The 20,432-nt window shown below is 38.4% G+C and overlaps 1 protein-coding gene across 17 annotated transcripts in view; it reads left to right on the forward strand.

Annotated features, from left to right (window-relative positions):
* Nucleotides 1–20,432, forward strand: part of PCDH15 (protocadherin related 15) — a 789,181-nt gene that overhangs the window by 115,691 nt on the left and 653,058 nt on the right. For 11 of the 17 annotated variants that reach the window (XM_047088665.1, XM_047088662.1, XM_047088663.1 and 8 more), the window contains exon 2: nucleotides 5,426–5,491. The exons of 3 other annotated variants lie outside the window; for them this stretch is intronic. In XM_047088665.1, coding sequence (XP_046944621.1) covers nucleotides 5,426–5,491 — 66 coding nt within the window. Of the gene's footprint in view, nucleotides 1–4,901; nucleotides 4,917–5,425; nucleotides 5,492–20,432 lie in introns of all 17 variants that reach the window. 3 more of the 17 variants (XM_047088664.1, XM_047088660.1, XM_047088651.1) reach the window with 1 other exon arrangement.

A 20,432-nucleotide genomic window follows, 5' to 3' on the forward strand; every position in this document is an offset into this window, starting at 1 on the left:
TTGGTTTTCATTCTAAAATCATGCAGAAGGTAGTAGGTCATAAAAAGTTTTAACCTAAAAGCAATGACACATCATGAAAAGGTAAGTTAGTTGCTACTTATAAAAAGATCATTGTGGATAAAGAGAAAATTAAAGAGTGGGGCAAGAGTGTCCATAGGGAAAGTAGTTAGGAAAATGTATTTGATGAGTAAGAGATCGGATCAGTGTGGTGACACTGGAGACTGAAAGCAGCAGGTAGATATGAAAAGTTTTTCTGTAGGAATTAAATTCAAGGCTCATTGATGGGTTCAGTCTAGGCGCCTGAGGGAAATGGGAAGGCTCACAGGTGACCCTCTGCTTTCTGGTTTATGCAGCTTGGTGCACAGTTGTGCTATTCGCTGAAATAACGCGGGCGGGAAAATGCCAGCCGTGGGCTCAGGGGAGCAGTACATTTAAGGCACCTGGGAAATTGCAAGGGTAGGTGTTGGTTGGGCAGCAGGGCCCAGACTCAGAAGAGAGGTCTACAGGAAACACAATATGCAAGGTATCGACATGGCCAAGGCAATTACAATATTAATATATGCAAAAAGCCAAGTGAATAGGCTTGAAATTTTATTGAAAACACAATGTTTGGCCTTAAAATAACATTTTGAGCATAGGCTACAGTGGGAATGGGGTTTTCCTGGCTGTTCTCACTCCCTGTGAGGAATGAGCGTGTGTAGACAAGTTTGGATTATTGCCTTTCTGTGGCCCATCAGATGCACACTCTGAGCTCCAGGCTGCAGTAAGAATAGCATATCACACGTGTAGTGCCTTTGAAACCAAGTCATTGCATATTTTTCTAACACTTCCTTTTGGGATTTATCTATTTATTTAGTTAGTTTTAGTTTTTAAAAAATATTGGGGCGCCTGGGTGGCGCAGTCGGTTAAGCGTCCGACATCAGCCAGGTCACGATCTCGCGGTCCGTGAGTTCGAGCCCCGCGTCGGGCTCTGGGCTGATGGCTCGGAGCCTGGAGCCTGTTTCCGATTCTGTGTCTCCCTCTCTCTCTGCCCCTCCCCCGTTCATGCTCTGTCTCTCTCTGTCCTCAAAATAAATAAAAAACGTTGAAAAAAAATTAAAAAAAATATATTTATTATTTTTGAGAGAGAGAGCACGTGTAAACAGGGGAGAGGGGCAGAGGGAGAGAAAGAGAATTCCAAGTAGGCTGTGCACTGTCAGCACAGAGTCTGATGTGGGGCTCGATCCCATGAACTATAAGATCATGACCTGAGCCAAAATCAAAAGTTAGACACTTAACTAACTGAGCCACTCAGGCACCCCTATTATATTTATTTATTTTTTTTATTTGAATTCTGGTTAGTTAACATAGTGCAATACTGGTTTCAGGAGTAGAATTCAGTGATTCATCACTCACACACAACCCCCAGTGCTCGTCCTAACAAGTGCCCTTCTTAATGCCCATCACCCATTTGGCCCATCCCCCACCCCCTCCGTCTGTCAACCTTCTGTTTGTTCTCCATCCTTAAGAGTCTCTTGTGGTCTGTTTCCCTCTCTTCTTCCCCAGCCCTACATGTTCATCTGTTTTGTTTAAATTCCTCATATGACTGAAATCATATGGTATTTGTCTCTGACTGACTTGTTTCACTTAGTATAATACATTCTAGCTCTAGCCTTCTCTTTGCATTTTAAATCCAACTTGTTGCATGAGATTATTTAAAAATATATGGCTTATTTTTAGCTTGATGACAAATTTGCAGGAATAAATCACACTGAGCATTCAGGCATTTGTATTCATATCCTGCACTTTACAATAAATTGGATATGGGAATCAGGTAGGGGCCTAAGAGGTTAGAAATTTGAGGCATGAAAAACAATGAATTTGTGATTTAACCAGACAGTCAAGGATGAAATTAAATAGATTAGGGAAGTCCATTTCCAAAGTAGAACGTCATCAGCTAACCTGCCTTTCATGTGGTGGACAAATTATCCATGGACCATAGAGAACACTGTCATTCAGCCCCCAAAATGCTTTCTAGTCTTCATTTCGATCTCCATTTTGATATTTTGAGTAGAAAGTACATCACTGGGCATTCCACCCAGATCACTTTCTTTTCAAGACAATTCTGAATATACTTCAATATTGAAAATATTTTTGTGCATTTCAAAACCAATCAGCTATGCTTTCATGAATGCATGATTCCAAAACAAATATTTTAGCTGTTGTTAACAATGCTATTAGTGTATTCTTTTTAGAAACCTACTAGTCTCTCTTCGTTAATATTGTGGTCTAAAAATGTTAAATTACTTTCCGTTTGATCTCAAATAAAGCACTTTTTAGACATGAGAACATCTTACTGGGGGAGGGGTGGAGCCTGCTGGAAAAGAAAGCTTAGGGAAAGTCTCCTAATGGGGACTGACAGGGAGGAACCACAGCTGGGCCTCTCTGCCTGGGCTGTTTGTGCTGCTGGGGACATAGTGAGAACACAGATTTCTCAGCAGCTCTCGTGTTCAATGGGAGATTGTAGCTGGCCAGAGTGTAGTTCAGAAAAAATCAACACACGTTCTTTTAGGACCAAGTCTTAAGAGAGAGTACTAAGAGTACTAAGGTTTGAATATTATAAATATGATGGTTTCTAAGATAAATGTAATGCAACTTTGGTCTGAAGGAGTTCTTGTGAGAAAGACACACTGATTTTTTTCAGTGGGGTAATTTATCCAGTACAATGTAGTGTGCACTGAAGGAATATAGAGAAGAGGCATTTAATCTAACCAGCAATGAGGAAGATTTTCTAGTGAGGTGATGCCTTGCCATGTTTTCTAAAGACAAATAGAGGTCAACCAGGGGAAGAAGAGGACAAAGGGCATTTGAGCAGATGGCATAGAAAACACGAATTTGGGTGGTTGTGACTAGAGAATGGACTGAGGATAGAGAGGGTAAGGCATTTAGGTAGGGTTGGGGATGGGGAGTCGAATTTGGCTTAGCTGAGTAGAGAAAGTGTATCCGTACACATAACGGTAGCTGCCTGACAAAGGAATAGTCTTGAAAAGTAACTACTCTGTAAAAGACAAACAGAAGAGATGTTTGGCAATCCAAGAACTGTGCCTGGTAAGAATTGGTCAGGCTTCCTTTATTCTCTTCTCCACAGATCACCTCCTCCTTCTTGTGTATCTCCTTTCCACTTACGTTGTCCATGAACTTATTAAGGAATTGACTCCACAAATACCACATTGTACTACACCTGTGTAGTAGGTTATGCATCTTTGTTCTAGCTGGTCTCTAACCTTTTTCACCTGAGACCCTAGAAGAAAGGAGCTGTTAATTTTATATTCCCATGTTCACAGTAATTCATCTACAGATTTGACTAACCAAATGAATAATGTTTGAATGCATACAAGAATACAATACCAGATGAACAAAATATTATGAGAACATGAGGTGGGAGATAAATTCTGACTGGGGGTGTGGTCAAGTTCTCATAAAACAGGAGAAATCTTGTGCCATCAAGAAAGAGAAAAAGAAAGAAAGGAAAAAAAGGGAAAGAGAGAGAGGAAGGAAGGAAGGAAGGAAGGAAGGAAGGAAGGAAGGAAGGAAGGAAGAAGCGGAAATATGCTGGACAGAAGAGAGGCAGAAATGACTTCAGGTAGCAGAACTTCCCTCAAAATACAAAATAGGTCCCAGCAAGAGTAAAGGGGTCTGATATGGCTGATGGGCACAGGGCTTAATTCTAAGTGAACCATGTTGAGACTTGACATCTTTTGAAACATTATCCTAAACCATTTCTGTTTGAGAATCTTTCAATGGTATCATAAGAATTTTTTTTCTTTACTCCAAAGGAAACATGTAAGGTTTTGTGCAGAGATGTGCTATTATGTTACCTTTGATTTGGGTGCATGAAAGTAATTCTGATGGGAAGAATGGATGAACACAGAGTGAGAACAAAGCTTCTGGGAAGTGGTGAGGTAACCACTGCAAGAGTAGGGGTGACAAACAGTGAGCACTTGTCCTATGTTGGGGTGGAGGAGTGCAGTGGACATGAGATATTTTAGATCTAACAATGGTGTGACTTGAAACCCCTTCACTATTGACAAGGATGGAAAGAAAAATACTGGAAATCTGTGAGATATTGAGATTCATGTGAGAGAGCATGTACCTTACAATATAGAGTAGTGCTTGCCAAGGGTTCTATTGTTCATGTATATGCACATAATACATAGAATTTGAGTGAATGAATGAATGAAAAATCTTGAAATCTACCCAATGACACACGTGCTTGGATGACATTAAGCAAATGTGATTATGCTGCAGTCACAGGAATGTGACATGGATATTTAACTGCATAACACAGCCTCATCAGGCCTACTGAGTACCTCCTAAGAGTGTGGTTTACACTCCAGAAGTGGACATTTGACATCTTGCTGGCAAAGCTTTCCTATTTTAATGGTCATGGATGTTGTAGCTCATGACACTATTTTTATGTTCATTATCCTTAGATTCTTGACAAGATATTAGTAGTGTTTGAAGTAACAAATTAGTCATCTCTACTGATGGACAGGCACTAATCTTAACATTCATTGAACATAGGGATACTAGACTGTTCATAATTAATTTGTATGTACCTTTTCATAGGAAACCTATAAATGCACTTTATGTTTTTTCAACTCTATCTATAATAGTAATTTTTCAATATGCTAATGATGTATGATGAAGTTAATGTGTTAGTGTTATATTAGGATTGAAAAGTCTGATATCAGGATTTTATGTATATCTTTTCTCGAAGTTATTAAGTGATGTATCTGTTATTATATAGTGCTATTTATATCTTTCAATCCACACTAAATATGTACATCTATTCTTTCTTCCTTTCTTTCTTCCATTTTTCTGCTCTGCTTTCATTGATGACTCTATACTTTTGACTCCAGACTGGCAATATGAGGGTAAGATGACAAAAACAAAAATGCCAAACAACCTCATGAACATTGCTTGTCTGTCTTTGTTTTATTCTCTTTAGAACATTATTAAAATTCTATTCACTCCCTTTAATTAGACCCTTTATCACAATTAAAGTCCAATTATGTTTGTTTCTGTTGTGAAGCTTTAATTACAATTTATCCTTGTTAATCATTCCTTTATGTTATTTCTTTGGGTTAAATTACCATCCCATTATCTCTGTCCTGAAGGACTTCTGCTCTCCAGTGGTCTCTGCTGGTGTTTTCTCCATAAGATTTGAGTAGTTTGGGGTGTACAAAGTGAACGTGTTATGATGTTGTAAGGGATCTCTGTGGTGGTTATGATAAAAAATTGAAATATTAGAAGTAATGATGCATATCAATTTGATTGTGGGATTTTTCTTTTTAAATATCAATATATATCCCAATGAATTTGATCTCAAGGTTAATGCTCGTGCAATTGTTACTTCTTACGTATGGTTGTTTTCTCTCCTTAGATTGCAAACTAGCTAGGGGAGGACCGCCAGCCACCATAGTTGCCATTGATGAAGAAAGCCGGAATGGTGAGTGAGCTTCATGTTTTACAAATGACGTGTCCAACAGGGATTTCTTCCCCTTTCAACCCTGGATTTGTTACGTGTGGAAGTACTAAATGAAGTTAACCCAAATCCACAAATAGCGCTCCCCTAATTTCTTCTCTGTATGAGTTTAAATTGGGCCACACGCGCAAAATGCTTTACCTGGATCAAGAGACACTTCCGTGACTGGAAAGGTCGCATAGTCTTGACTGTAAAGGAGTCACTGCACCCAGTCAGTCCCAAGAGAGAATCCAGATACGGCTGGGGTCTTTCTTTGTCACTAGGTAGAGTTGACTGTCACCCACACAAACATCTAGTCACCTAAATAAGACACATTGCATCCCTCCAAAAGAAGTCGACCAAAAGGTAAGCCTTCCCCTGGCAGCTTACGCTGGTGGGAATCTGGTAAGGATTACCCTCCATAGCCCACTAGACATGGTGATATAGGAATGGTTATCAGGAGATCTGGAAATCCTTGGGAAGAGAGAACCTGACGAAGGTTCTGAGAGCAGAGGAAGAAGCTTGAGTGTTCGCTCAGTTGGTCTGCCATCATTAACAACTAATAGGGAATCCATACTAAGTTCTTCAGAAAGTACTTTTCCTTATCAAAACCAAAAATAAATACAGCTGGTGCTTTGTTCTATACAACACTCTCTTAGCCTTTTAAACTTCAGTGTGTTTACAGATTCTTTTCTGTTAGGTTGCAGTAAAACGGTATCTCTCAAGTCTTGGTTTCTATTTCAAACTAGTGTAAGTGTGAGAATGTGCTAGGAGGCTCAGTTTGACTACTAATTCTGTGATGGACCTTCCATGGGGCTTGTTCGCTTTGTACTTTGTGTCTGTTGGAAGCAGTCTGTTTTCCAGATCAATAAATAAATAAATAAATATTCATATATATATATATATATATACACACACACACACACACACACACACACACACACACACATATATACACGCACACATATATAAAGGAATTATGTCAATTGGCTTATTAGAGAATGACATTTTTCCTGGAATTTAACCCTACATACATTCTGAAAATTCTATAACATATGTAATACCTTCATTGTACCGTATTAGAAGCATTCCTTTAGAGGTGCCTGGGTGGCTCAGTTGATTGAGCATCTGACTTGATTTCTGTTCAGGTCATGATCTCCTGGCTCATAGGATGAACCCTGCATTGGGCTCTGCACTGACACCACAGAGCCTTCTTGGGATTCTCTCTTCCTCTCTCTCCACCTCTCTCTCTCTCTCTCTCTCTCTCTCTCTCTTTCTCAAAATAAATAAATAAACATGAAAATAAAACATTCCCTTACCCCTTTGAAGAGTTGGCATAATTTTTTTTTTCTTCTTTTTCCATATCCTTTGGAATCATCCAAAAATGTCCACAGCATTGCTGGTCTCCATTTAAACAAACTTAATTATCTATACTAAATTTTAGCAACACTTAAAAATATCACAAAAATTTGGATGTTTTCATTATTTTTAAAAGTCCAGTATATATTGAGCATGAAAGCATATGAAGTTAATGAGTTATTATGATACATTTGAATAAACTGGAAGTAAACCTTAGATGTGTTTATAGAAAATAAAAAATACGTGAAAACACTATATCCGGAAAATTTTCTTTTGCCCATGTAGAAAATTATGGTTTATGTATCATTAACTATTTTCCAAATAAAAATCTGTAATATTTCAAAATCAAATCCGTATTTTCTAAATATTCTCCAAGGAAAACAGTTGGCCTTTTAAACCAGAGACCAAAAAGAAAAAAAACCTGATAGAAGACCACTCTCTATTTTCGTTTCCCTGTGGTTCACAATTAACTTGAACTTACAAGCTGAGTTGAACTAAAACACTTAATTTTACTAAATAATTTCGTTTTAACATGTGATTCTTTACAGAGATTATTTGCCAAACAGGTGATTATAGACAGTAATGATGGTGCTATTTTACCTCCCCCCTGTGTAGACTAGATCCCACTTTCAAAGGATCAGGAACTCTGGGAAGCCCTTGCCACAGAGTGCTGTATACTGCATGTGGTAGACGTTCAATATTTGTGTTCTAGAAGAATGTGACATGATTCAGGGTAGTAACGTTGTGTTCTTTAATTGGCATATTTTGTAGAAACTGCCAACTACTCAGAATGCTGCCAAAGTTACTTGAGTGTCATCACAAGCAATATAAATACTTGTCTGGAGGCTAAATGTTTGCATTTTTGTTTTACATTAAACTTCTAAAAATATGATCAAGTGAACCTCTGCCAGAGATTATAATGCGGTATGCCGTCATCTTGTCTTGAATGTCTGAAGGAAGCAGCGTATGAAAGCGTGTCCCATATTTTTCTTCAGTCTATCTAAGAAACTTCCAGTAAGACAGTTAATTCTGATCCTGCTCTTAACCTCTCTTAATTTCTCTTTCCCACCAGTTTTTAATTGGTTGTAATAAAACCTGGGGATATTTGATTTTACCAGTTTAATAAACACTCATTTTAAAGAACAAACCCTTTCTTAAGTCAAACTGGTAAGTCTATTGTGTGTCAGCTTGCCTGTGGTTTACTTTATTAATGACTACAGGTAAATAATATCTATTGCTAAAGACCTCTTCCCACTAAAGTACAGCTTTTAGTAGCTCACTTTTTTTTTTTAAGTCTACACTTAGTATTCTTATGTAAGTCGTTGAGGCCCATATATAGAATGTCCGTTATTTGTCACATGCACCTGCATCTTTCAAAACTTTTATGCTGCGTGGGATGGGACTATTTCCTCATTGTGAATATGCATAATAATTGCATATTCACAAATGTGCATGTTTGAAAGATACAGAAAGAAACTGTAATAGGTAAAGATCCATAACTTCTTTGTAACCCTGGGCTCGGTCAGATTCCTCCCCTCTTTGATCATTGTTCTCAACAGAATATTGGTAACAGATTCTTCATATAACTCTCGACCTGAACCAGGATACCTATAGAAAAACAGAGGTTATGCTTTAAGGACACAGTGTCAACACATAAATGGACACGTGCTGGCCCCTGACAACCACGAGAAAAGCCTTGAGGTGGTGGGTATGGCATGTTTAATGTGCAGTTACATTTAGAAGGGAGAATGCATATGGAGAAACAGACTTAGGACATATTCTCTTATTTAATAAAATAAGAATATCTAAAAATTCTTTCTGGAAAACTTTTGTCCCCACAAAAGCCTACACATGGATGTTTATAGCAACTTTATCTCTAATTTCTAAAACTTGGAAGCAAACAAGATGTCCTTCAGTAAGTGAGTGGATAAACTGTGCTACATTCAGACCAATGTAGGGATAAAAATAAAGAGCTGATGAGCCAAGAAAGGCATGGAAAAACCTATTCTTGTTTTTTTTTTTTTAATTCCAGTATAATTAACCAATTATATTAGTTTCAGGTGGATAATGTACCAATTTAGCTGTGCTATACATTACCCAGTACTTACCAAAATAAGTGTGTTCTTAATATCCATCACCTCTTTCACCCATTTGCCCACCCACCTCCCCTCCGGTAACTATTGGTTTGTTCTCTGTAGTTAAGAGTCTGTTTTTTGGCTTATTTTGTTTGTTTGTTTGGGCAGTATAGACATTTTAACATTTTTTTTCCCATTCTACGAACATAGAACGTATTTCCATTTGTTTGTGTTGTCTTCAGTTTCTTTCGTCAGTGTTTTACAGTTTCAGAGTATAGGTCTTTCATCTCCTTGGATAAGTTTATCCCTAGATATTTTATTATTTTTGATGCAATTGTAAATGGGATTGTTTTCTTACTTCCCCTTTCTGCTACTTCATTATTAGGGTATAGAAATGTAATGGACTTTTGTATGTTGATTTGGCATCCTACAACTTTACTGAACTCACTTATCAGTTCTCGATTTTTGGTGGAGTCTTTAGTGTTTTCTATAAATATTATCATGTCATATACAAATAGTGAAAGTTTTTTTTTTCCTTCCTTACCAATTTTAATGCCTTTTATTCCTTTTTCTTGCCTGATTGTTATGGCTAGGACTTTTAGTACTATGTTGAAAAAAAGTGGTGAGAGTGGGCATCCTTGTTTTGTTCCTGATCTTAGAGGGAAAGCTTTCAGTTTTCACCACTGAGTATGATGTTAGCTGTAGGTTATCCAATTGTTGGTATATATTTTTTTTCATAATATTCTCAAAGTCCTTTGTATTTCTATGATGTCAGTTATGTCTCCTTTTTCATTTCTGATTTTGTTTATTTGAGCTCTCTCTCTCTCTCTCTCTCTCTTTTAATGAGTCTGGCTAAAGGTTTATTAATTTTGTTATTTTCAAAGAACCAGGTCCTGGTTTGATTGATCTGTTCTATTGTTGTTTTGTTTGATAGTTTGTTTAGTTTCGATTTTGTTTATTTTTGCTTTAATCCTTACTATTTCCTTCCTTCTACTGGTTTGAGTTTCATTCATCCTTCTTTTTTTAGTTCCTTTATGTGTAAAGTTCGGCTGTTATTTGAAATTGATTTTGCTTCTTGAGGTGGACACATATTGCTCTACATTTTCCTCCTGAGTAGCTTTTGCTGCATCCCAAATATTTCAGACCATTATGTTTTCATTTCCTCTGTCTCCCTGTATTTTTTTTAATTTTCTCCTTGAGTTCTTGGTTGACCCATTCATTGTTAAATAGCATGTTATTTAACCTCTATGTATTTGTGTTCTTTCCAAATTTTTTCTATAGTTGATTTCTAGTTTCATATTGTTTTAGTCAGAAAAGATGCATAATATGACTTTGATCTTTTTGAATTTGTTGAGCCTTGTTTTGTGGCCTAACATGTGGTATATTCTGGATAATTTTCCATGTGCACTTGAAAAGAATGTGTAGGATGGAGTGTTCTGAATATATTTGTTAGATCCGTCTAATCCAATATGTCATTCAAAGAGACTGTTTCAAAAAAGGAAGGAAGGAAGGAAGGAAGGAAGGAAGGAAGGAAGGAAGGAAGATAGAAAAAAGATACTGTTTCTTTGTTGATTTTCTGTTTGGATGATCTACCCCCTGCTCTCTTATTGGGAGCATAAATGTTTATAATTGTTATCCCTTCTTGTTGGATTGTTTTCTTTATGATTATCTAGTGTTCTTCCTTGTCTCTTGTTACAGTCTATGTTTTAAAGTTTATTTGTAGACATGGAGAAATCCTAAATACACATACCTAAGTGAAAGAAGCCAATCTGAAAAGTCTACATATGTATGATTCCAACTGGAAATACAAAAGTATGGAGACATTCTTGAAAAGGCAAAATTACAGAGAAAATACAAAGTTCAGTAGAGTCTGAGGGTGAGTGGGAGAGAGATAAATGAGCATTACACAGAGGATATTTTTTGGTGGAAAATACTCTATATGATATTCTAATGATGGATTTATGTCATCATACATTTGTTCAAACCCATAGAATGTATAAAACCAAGAGTGAACCCTAAGGTAAACTATAGACTTTGGATCATTATGATGTGTCACTGTAAGCTTATCCTTAATTTCTAAAAAAGTACCATTCTGATGAGGGATTTTGATAATGGAGTAGACTATGTGTGTGAGAGGATATGGCGTATATAGGAAATCTCTGTATGTCCCTTTCATTTTTTGTTGTAAATTTAACATGGCTCTAAATACGTCTTTAAAAATCTTTCTGGAAATACATGTTCTAGGTTCAATGGACTCTTAGCTGTCTGTGGCACTGAGTCTGTACTGGAAGGAAGGAGGAGGAGCAGTTATACCAGAACCATTGACAGTCTGTCCTCAAGTGCCAGCTGTTGTACAGGAACTGTGGCACGGCTTCCAGACAGGTTTTAGTACATCCAGTTTGGGCTGATCCTTAGGAACTGGACAGATCCATAGGCACGACTGAGGCAAGGGGACCAGAAAATGGTTTTAAGTCATGGTTAAATCACGTAACACTGTGACTGTACAAAAAATGGAAAGGTTCAGAGGCAAAGGGGTATTAAGTGAGGGATTAAAGCCCATCCTAAAGGCCCTTTGTAGATTTAAAGTCAAAAAAGATATTGTGAGCTGAGAGCAAATTTGAGAAATGAAGAGTGACGCTGAATGTATAGTTTGAAAGCAGCCGCCAACAAAGGATGCCACAGCTGACTCAATGGGGAGTTCCCTTTTCACTCTCAGGGAGCATTCGAGAGTCAAGGTGTGAGTGAGGTGGAGGATTACAAAACCCTACCTGCTTCCTGGAAGGGAGAGGAGGCCACAGAAAGAAGTGGTGACTTCAGTTGGTCACCGCTTCCCCAGAGTGGCTCTTGTCCAAGTATGCAGTTAGGGTAGAGGAGGAAGGGGTGTAGAAGTTGGTCCTTTACTTGAGACAGTCATGGTATTGAGGGGTATTTAGGAGTTCCTCAGTGTTCTTTTCCTTCCATTGTCAAAACCACTAGGCTTAGAGGAGGAGATTACATTTTTTGTTGATGTTTCTCTTTCCCTGTAGTTGCCAATTACATGCACTTTAGTTTATCAGAAGGAGTTAGTCAAACTCTGCTCTGCACACCTCCAAAGGTTTTCAAGGGGAATCACACACATTCCCAGGGAGACAAAAGAAATCAAAACAAAAGCAAAACCTTGCTTACACTCATTGACAAAAAATCTTCAAATACCCAACAGTGTTTTAATGAACATTCCCAAAGTATAAACAATGTGTGATGTGATAAAAATCGTTGGCACCCAAATGTTCATTCAAATGTTTTGCCCATTTTTAATTTATTCTCCTTCATTCCCCAAAGAGAAAAGAGTCCACACTGGCTGAAGGTTTTTACAATCTGAGGAGAAGAAAGGTTGACTCTGTAGAGTAGCACATGATAGATGAGTTGAACCACAGATGTGAGACTGCAGGAGGTATTCAGGACAGAGGAAACTAAGGAACCAACATGGCCGGTGCCAGGTAGCCTGGATGACTGTGTTCTATTCGGGTAAAGTGAGAGACTCCCAAGATGTGGTGGCTGCTGGACGTGCATAGTAGATGCAGAATGTTTCAGTAATAAGTTGTCACAGACAGAGTCCTTGGCTCTTGTAAATAGTTGAAGAAATGGTGTTAAAGATTGAATTTCTTATCTGGGCCTGTCCCTGGGCCATGCTTCTTGCAATGTGTCAAAACTAGGACACTGGCTTAAGATGTCCCTGGATTTAACTCTCTGTCTCTCTGTGCCTATCTGTCCTTCTATCAGTTCCATGATGAATAATTCTTTTGGTTATTTCAAATAAGCGTAACAACTGAGAGTTGCCGACATAATTTATATATTAAATAAAATCTGAATTCCAAGATCCCTTCTGAGATATTAAGCTTTTGGAAGTGGTATGGAGCTTTACTCATGAAAACAAGGGGAGGGAAAATCAAGTGAATATGTCTTAGGAGAGGGTTAGTTCTCAACAGCTACTTTCTGCAGGCGCTTTAATTCCGTCTCTGTTTTGCACTGTTGTCTCATTGCTAGTGGAAACAGTGTCTCTTTCTTTGAAGTCTTAATTGCTAAATCCCATAATAATTCCATACCTGAAATATGAAAAAAAAATTAAAAGGAAAATTGAAAACAAACAAAAACAAACAAAATGCAGCTGACTCTCTACTATATGCTATGAAACACAGCAAGTGTAGCAATAATAGAAGCTCAAAAATTAGGGTAAATTAATGGGTGACTGCACAAGCTTATAAAATACTAAAATAAGACTAATGTTTTGTATGGGGTCATGTAAGATCATCAGTGCTGACATCAAACAATTGATCTTCAGCCTTATATGGTGGTTTTTGTGTCTTTTGGATAAATAGGTAAAATATTTTCTTTTCTGTAATTTATAACATCCTAACTTGATTCTTAACTGACAAAAAACTTACATATTTTTATAAGACATTAGTGGTCTTCTGGCTAGATTGCTTCTGGATGTTGCATAGGACCGAAAGCATGATCACAGATTCCTTTATTGTCATTTTATTGCTTATTTCACCCAGTCTTCAACGAGTCATTCTGAGTTGTTTCCGGTGAAAAAAGAACATAGAGATGAGGAAGGAGATTTCTTTCCATAAATTATAAAGGAGTTAAATTAAGCTATCCAAAATCTATTTGCCAATATCAGACCTAAGTTGATGTAAAAAAAAAAATCGTGTTCAATTCCTCATGTATTTTAATCCTCTAATTGCGCCTGTAAGACAACTGTCATAAGAGAAAACAATTTGGCTCTGTTCATTACTGGTGAAGCTATATATGCAATGAGGCATTCTGCTCCTTTTCATTTGTGCCAAAGAATCATTTTCTAAAAGGTCAGCAGCTGCAAACCTTCTGAATATATATCTGAAATGATAAGTAAATAGGAAAGTTTCTAAGCATTAAGGAAATAGGTTGTTACTTATCTCCTCAAGTTATCTAGAATTTTATTGACATTAAATCAAATATTATGTTTCATTTATGATTTTTTTTTTTGCTTGTCTGTTGACTGAATAGCACCCAATATGCAGTGGGTTTGCCAGAGGCTGGAGTAATGGAAGGATCATAAAACAGGAGGCAGGGGAAATGCACAAAGCAGACAGAAGTCAGAAAGGCCAGCAAGCTAGGGCACTTTAGATAAGGAAAACAAGTCTGTGAAACTTTGTAGCCCCTCATTTACTGTTTAAATTTCAGAATGCTAATGCTATTACCAATGATGAAAAGATTAAAGAGTAGAAAATGACTCCTGGTCTCCAAGAAAATGAAAGGCACATTTAAGAAAAAAACGTTCTATCCTAATTGTATTTTTCCCATTGCTTAAATCCTTCATGTTAATCACATATCTAATAGGAATAATCTGAATTACATAGAATTAAATCGTGTCACACACACAGACTTCCACACAATGCTGTTATGGTACTCACCCTTTTTTCTATAGATGGCATCTAAATCCTAAGTCTTTAGGGCAAATGGTGGGAACTGGTATTGATTTTATTTGCATAGACTGTTGGAACGTGGGCCATGGGCCACATGGGCAGTAAGCAGTATTAGGAGGGAAGGCCTATGAATGTTCTTTCCACTTGTAAACATGAAGGAAAGAAGATACTCCATATTTTTTGTCAGAACAATAGGAAAATCCGTATATTAAAGATGTCATTCTAATTTAAATTTTGATTTCTTTTATGAGCTGAACAAAGCATATTTGTGTGCGTCATGTGGCCTGCAGGCCACCAATATTTTGACTTCTAATTGAGATAACAAAGACCAGAGAAACGAGTTAGCCTGATGTAAAAGACAGATGGTTCCACACGGGAGAAGCCACGTCCAGAGGATGAGGCTTTGGTTGGAAGGAAGGAGACCTTGGCTTTGAGCTTTCTCTGCATATCCACAGCACTCTTTACCCGTAGCTCATTCAATGTTTGAGTTTCATTGGGGAGTGAGTCCGTGATGGGAATTATTTAGGATAGAAGAGACAGCAAGGTTTAATTACTGGTTTTAGAATCAAGCTCCTGGGGGTATTCTCTGCCCAGAACCTTTTTAAGAAATGTCTACACCTGATTTCTCCTGGGCCTTATGACAAATATTGGCCCCTAGGTTACTGATCCTCATCTCTGGGACAGCAGGCCTATGGGTTTTCCCCTCTGTGAGGACACAGAAATCTGAAGTCGGTCAGTCCAGTCACTTCTGAATAGAGGAGAGTAGTACACATTTTAAAGGTTATGCAACAGTAACCTGGATGATATGAAATGTTTCTTGGACGTAAAATAACTCCTACAGCAGTTTTCAAAACAAATGTTCAAATGCCCTGTATTTCTAATTGGAATTATTGATGTCATTCAATTAAATACGCTTGCACATGTGCTTTATGGATTAATGAACGTGAAATACGTGGTTGCCCTACACCTATAGCTACTCCATAAAACCGCGAGGGATATCCTGGAGCTAGCGTTTATTTCCTGTCTGTACCAGAGGATGCAGCGCAAGGAAATAGTGCATACTTACTCCTTAGAACACATAAAAAAATGAATCTCTTCACTGTACTCCGTCATGAAAGATTTGGGGAATCGTCACAGCTATGCACCATTACGACACATTCAGCTTGGCTAAAATACAAAGGGCTTTATTAAACAATGTGGAGATATGCTGGGGCGCCTGGGTGGCTCAGTCGGTTGAGCATCCAACTCTGGCTCAGGTCATGATCTCACAGCTGGTGAGTGCGAGCCCCGTGTCCGGCTGTGTGCTGACAGCTCGGAGCCTGGAGCCTGCTTTGGATTCCGTTTCTCCCTCTCTCTCTGTCCCTAAGCCACTCACATTCTGTCTCTGTCTCTCTCTCTAATATATATATATGTGTATATATATATATATATATAAACAAAATTAAAAGAAAAAAGAATGTGGAGATATGCTACCATATTAAAGATGCTTTCTCTTTAATCTACTCAGAGTACTTGCCATTGTGTTTTGTTTTGTTTTGTTTTGTTTTGTTTTGTTTTGTTTTGTACCAGCTCATATCATTATTTTCTAGCCTTCACATTTTGCCACACGATAACTCTTACTTCTTAAGTCTCCAGTGCTGGCTGCTTAGCCCTAACACTCCTTCTTAACTCCGCACACCCTGGAAACAAGGCTCTTTCCAGAAATCTTCTCTTCCCTGCTCTTCTTTATGCTGGTCTTCTTCTTGTGTGTTTGCTTTTCCTTTTGAAAATTTACAAATCTACGAAACAGTTGAACTTTTCCATTTGTATGTAATTGAGAGGGTTGCTTCTGAAAATGGTTTTGAGTAGGAAAGGAACAGTGGTTACCAGTCCGGTGTGCAAGAAAAGTTATCTCCCCAAGTGTCTCTACCGAGTTCATTTACTGTCCTTCAGAGTATTTATTTAGCCATGTGAGAGCTCTTATCATAAACGGCCAGACCAAAGGTTATAAATGAATTCAAAACAATTTGAAAACAAAATGAATAATTTAGAAGCTACCCTTGAGACTTTGTCTGTAAACTTAGAAACAGCCTGTTGAAGATGTTTGTAGTGAAGAAGCTTTATGCAACACTGTTGTAAACAAAGATGTGCTTTCTTTCTTCTTTTTTTGTTTTTTGTTTTTTGTTTTGTTTTTTTGTGTTTTTTTTTTTGTATTTCTAATGACCAGTTTATATATCTACTACGTTTACTCGCTGTGTCAGGTAGTGATATTAAAATGAATGTTTAATTTCTATTATTTGAAAATTCTTTTGACACCTTCAGTCTTGATGTCTCTAAAATGAGGCCCAATGCCGAACAGGCTATTGTCACTTAACCCCAATCCGTTATGTGTTCCAGAAGAGAAGTGATTATTTCAGCTTGATTTCAGTCTGTTTCAAAATGCCAGCGAAGTCCCACAAAATATCATTTTTCTCCATCATTTTCACTCTTTACCCAATGCTACTCTGGGTTTTTTTTTTTTTTTTCCAGTGGAAGCAAAACAATTAAAATGATATCTGACTTTGAGGAAAGTAAATATCAGCAATTTGAAATTGAATAAAGAGATTATTTTTATCTTCCCACATAGTCCCAGTTTAGCTGCTCACATGATGCATTTCTAGATTGGAAATCCCCATTTTGTATATTAAAACATCTTTTCATTGTCAACAAATGAGACATTGATAAGAAACTAAACATCCTTGTAACTGTTTTTTTTTTTTTTTAAAGAAACCTCAGATATTATCTTTTGGGCTTTAGTTTTCTAAAAGCATCATGCTAAAATTAACATTTTTGAAGTGTTGTGTTGTATTTTAAGTATCAATAAGAATTGAGCGTTCTTTCCCCTGGTATGTTTGTTTTTAACTTAAATTTTAATTTTTAACTTATTGACTATTAGTCAAAATTAAGGCTCTAGGAAAACGTAGCTTCTTAATTCTGTGCCACAGTCATTCAGGAACCACAGAAACATCCCTGGAATATGTGAGAGAAATTTCTTCTGCGAGTCTTATTACATGGGGTAAGGCATACAGTTGTATTTCTGTTAACCCAGTGGTGGAGAGACAAGCAGAATGCCCTGTAAATGTACAGAATTCAGTTAGACTGTAAATATAAATCCATGCTCTAGGGGAAAGACAGGATGGAAGGGGAACACGTAAGCCTGTGGCTCATATTTTTCTGCCCACAACTGATGCAACCTTTTATCTTCAAATGGGGAGTATTAGGATCATTTATAGTAGATTGCAAGTTTCCTGAGAACAAAGACTGTATCTGCTTTGATTCATTGCTGTGATGCCAGAATGTAGCGAAATGCCTGCAGGCATTTAAAAAAAAAAAAAAACAACCTACTTTTTTTGACAGAGTGAATCATTAACATGAATCCCACAAACACCCACTATCATTAGAGTTAAATGGCACTCACCTGTCTGTTTAGGATAGTTTGGAGCATTTTCATCATTAAGATTTTTCAACATAATCGACCATTAATCACAATTCACTGTGCACATAGAAGGAAACTGTGTCCTTTTTAATTTTAAATGTTCTTTTTTGCCTGCATGACCGTGTCTACAATGAGACAAATTTCTTTTGTATTTATAAAATAGTTTTGACATTAATCAAAAATAAGTCAATGCTAATATGTATAAAATGAGGAACCTCACCCATCAGTGCAACAAGTTACAGAAACCACCCCCCAGGACTGAGGAATCAGTAGAGCCAGAACCCCACCCATCAGTGCAGGCAACAAGATATAGACAAATCCCCCTAGGGCTGAGGAGTCAGTGGACCAGAAAATGCCTAGTCCCTCTCCCTGTTGTCAGGCAAAAAAATGGGTGAGTTCAGTCCTGGGCAGGCAGTCATGCATGAGATAGAGTCTGCAGAAGCCTAGCCTTCCCAATGGCTGACTCCAGCATGGCATTAGAGAAAAAAGGCAAGAAGGAAGGAAGGAAGGAAGGGAGAAAGGAAGGGAGCAAGGAAGGAGTCAAGGAAGGAAGGAAGGGAAGGAGGAAGGAGTTCAGGAAGGTATGAATGGAAAAAGAAGGAGGGACGGAGGGAGAGAGGGAGGGAGAGAAAAAATTGATCATAGCAGAGGCAGTAAGAGAAATGTCCCTGGTCCACCCCTCCTCCCAGGAGACCTGGAAAGAGGCTGGCTTGGCCAGTGGAGGTGATCTCTCCCATAGAGGGAAAAGGAAAGCAGTGAGTAACAGTCAGGCTACTCCAGCTGGGTGTTTGGTTGGGGGAAGCCCACCCGTCCCCACCAGCTCCTGGGGCTCTGCAAACTGGGGGAGGGAGGATGCTGAGAAGCAGATAAGTACGCCAGATGGTGGTAACAGGATTGTGCAGAAAGTCCACCCACAAGCCTCTGGGAGTTCCACTCCCAGAGTTCTTTCTGCTGGGTCTGCAGGCACCCCAAACCCATGCTAAACCCGCATCCCCCACTCTGCCATTTGTTCCTTGTATGTGCTCCCAGGCACACCCAGGAACAGGAGCCCCAGTAAACAGGGAGCTTAAAGAAAGCAGGCCTGGGGCGAAGGTTGGCAGACCAGGGACAAACTGCAAACTTGAGCTATAGCTCCACCTTCTGGATTCCAAAGAGAGATCTCTAATAACAAGTTGGGTGACCTGGAAAAATCAAATAGAGGGCTCTAGTAGCCAGCTGGGTGACCTGGAAAAACCAAGGAGAGGTCTTTAGTAGTCAGCTAGGTGACCTGGAAAAAAGGGAGGTCTCTAATAACCAGCTGGGTGAACTGGAGGAACCAAGGAGAGGTCTCTAATGTCAGCTGGGTGAACAGGGAGAACGGAGACAGAAAAGCTCACAAACTGCCTACAAGAGCAAACAAGAAGAGTAGAGCAGCTACACTTTCTCAAGGACAGAAACCAAAACAAAACAAATCTGCCATAATAACACCACCGTAGGATCTAACAGTGCATGTGCTGAAGGCTAAGGGCAAAGAGTTAAAGAGGTGTCAGCGACTCCAGATAGGAAAGCAAGCATGCATAACAACAAGCAATATGAAAAATCAACGTGACATGACCTCACAGAAAGAACATAATAAGTTTCCAGCCACCAAGTTCAAAGGCAGAGAATATTTCAATCTAACTGATAAAGAATGTAAAGTAATGATTTTGAAGAAACTTGGGGAGTTACAAGAAAAACTATGAGAGATAATTCAGTGAAATTGGGAATAAAATATGTGAATTAAAAAAAGGACCAAATAGAAATCCTAACCTGAAGAACCAATGACCGAGATCAGGTGAGGCAGCATCAGTAAGGGCAGACCAACTACAAGGAAGAATGAGTGACTTGGAGGATAGGAGTTTTGAAATGACACATGAGAAAAAAGGGAAATACAATTTTGAAAGAGCAAAAAGAGTCTATCAGAGCCACCAAAACCCAGAGAATGGCAAATATTAGAATAATCAGGACTCCAGGAAGAGAAAAGAAAGACAAAAGGACAGTCTCTTTAAGGAAATAACAGCTGAGAACTTGCCAAACCTGGGGAAAGATTTGGACGTACAAGGCCATGTAGCTGCTGGAACACTTTATTATCTCATGTGAAAGACCGTCTCCAAAACACGCTGTACTGAAATTGTCAAAATACAATGATGGAGACAGGGAAAGGGAGCCAGGAAAAAAGTGGATAGGACACCCAGAGGAACCCTGTTAGGCTATCCACAGATTTCTCTGCAGAAACTACAGGCCAGGAGAGAGTCGAATGGTGCCTTCAAAGTGTTGGGAAACAAAAACAAAAAGAAAACGCCGCCAGCCAAGATACTTTATGCTGCACAGTTGTCCTTCAGGTACGAAAGAGAGATAAAGACCTCCCCAAACCAACAGAAGCGGAGGAAATTCGCCACCACAGGAATCGCCTTGCAAGAAATGTGGAAAGAATTCTTCAGGCTGAAATGAAAAGATGCTAATGCATGACACAAAAACATCTGAAAGTAGACAACATAGACAAAACGGTGAAAATATGCAGTGAGACCTGGAAAAAGTCTATTTTAGAATAGAGTATTAACCACTCATTTGTGGTA

Source organism: Lynx rufus, unplaced genomic scaffold (genome assembly GCF_022079265.1).
Source record: "Lynx rufus isolate CCGP_SWC_20201006 ecotype Redwood Valley unplaced genomic scaffold, mLynRuf1.p SCAF_25, whole genome shotgun sequence".
NCBI lineage: Eukaryota > Metazoa > Chordata > Mammalia > Carnivora > Felidae > Lynx > Lynx rufus.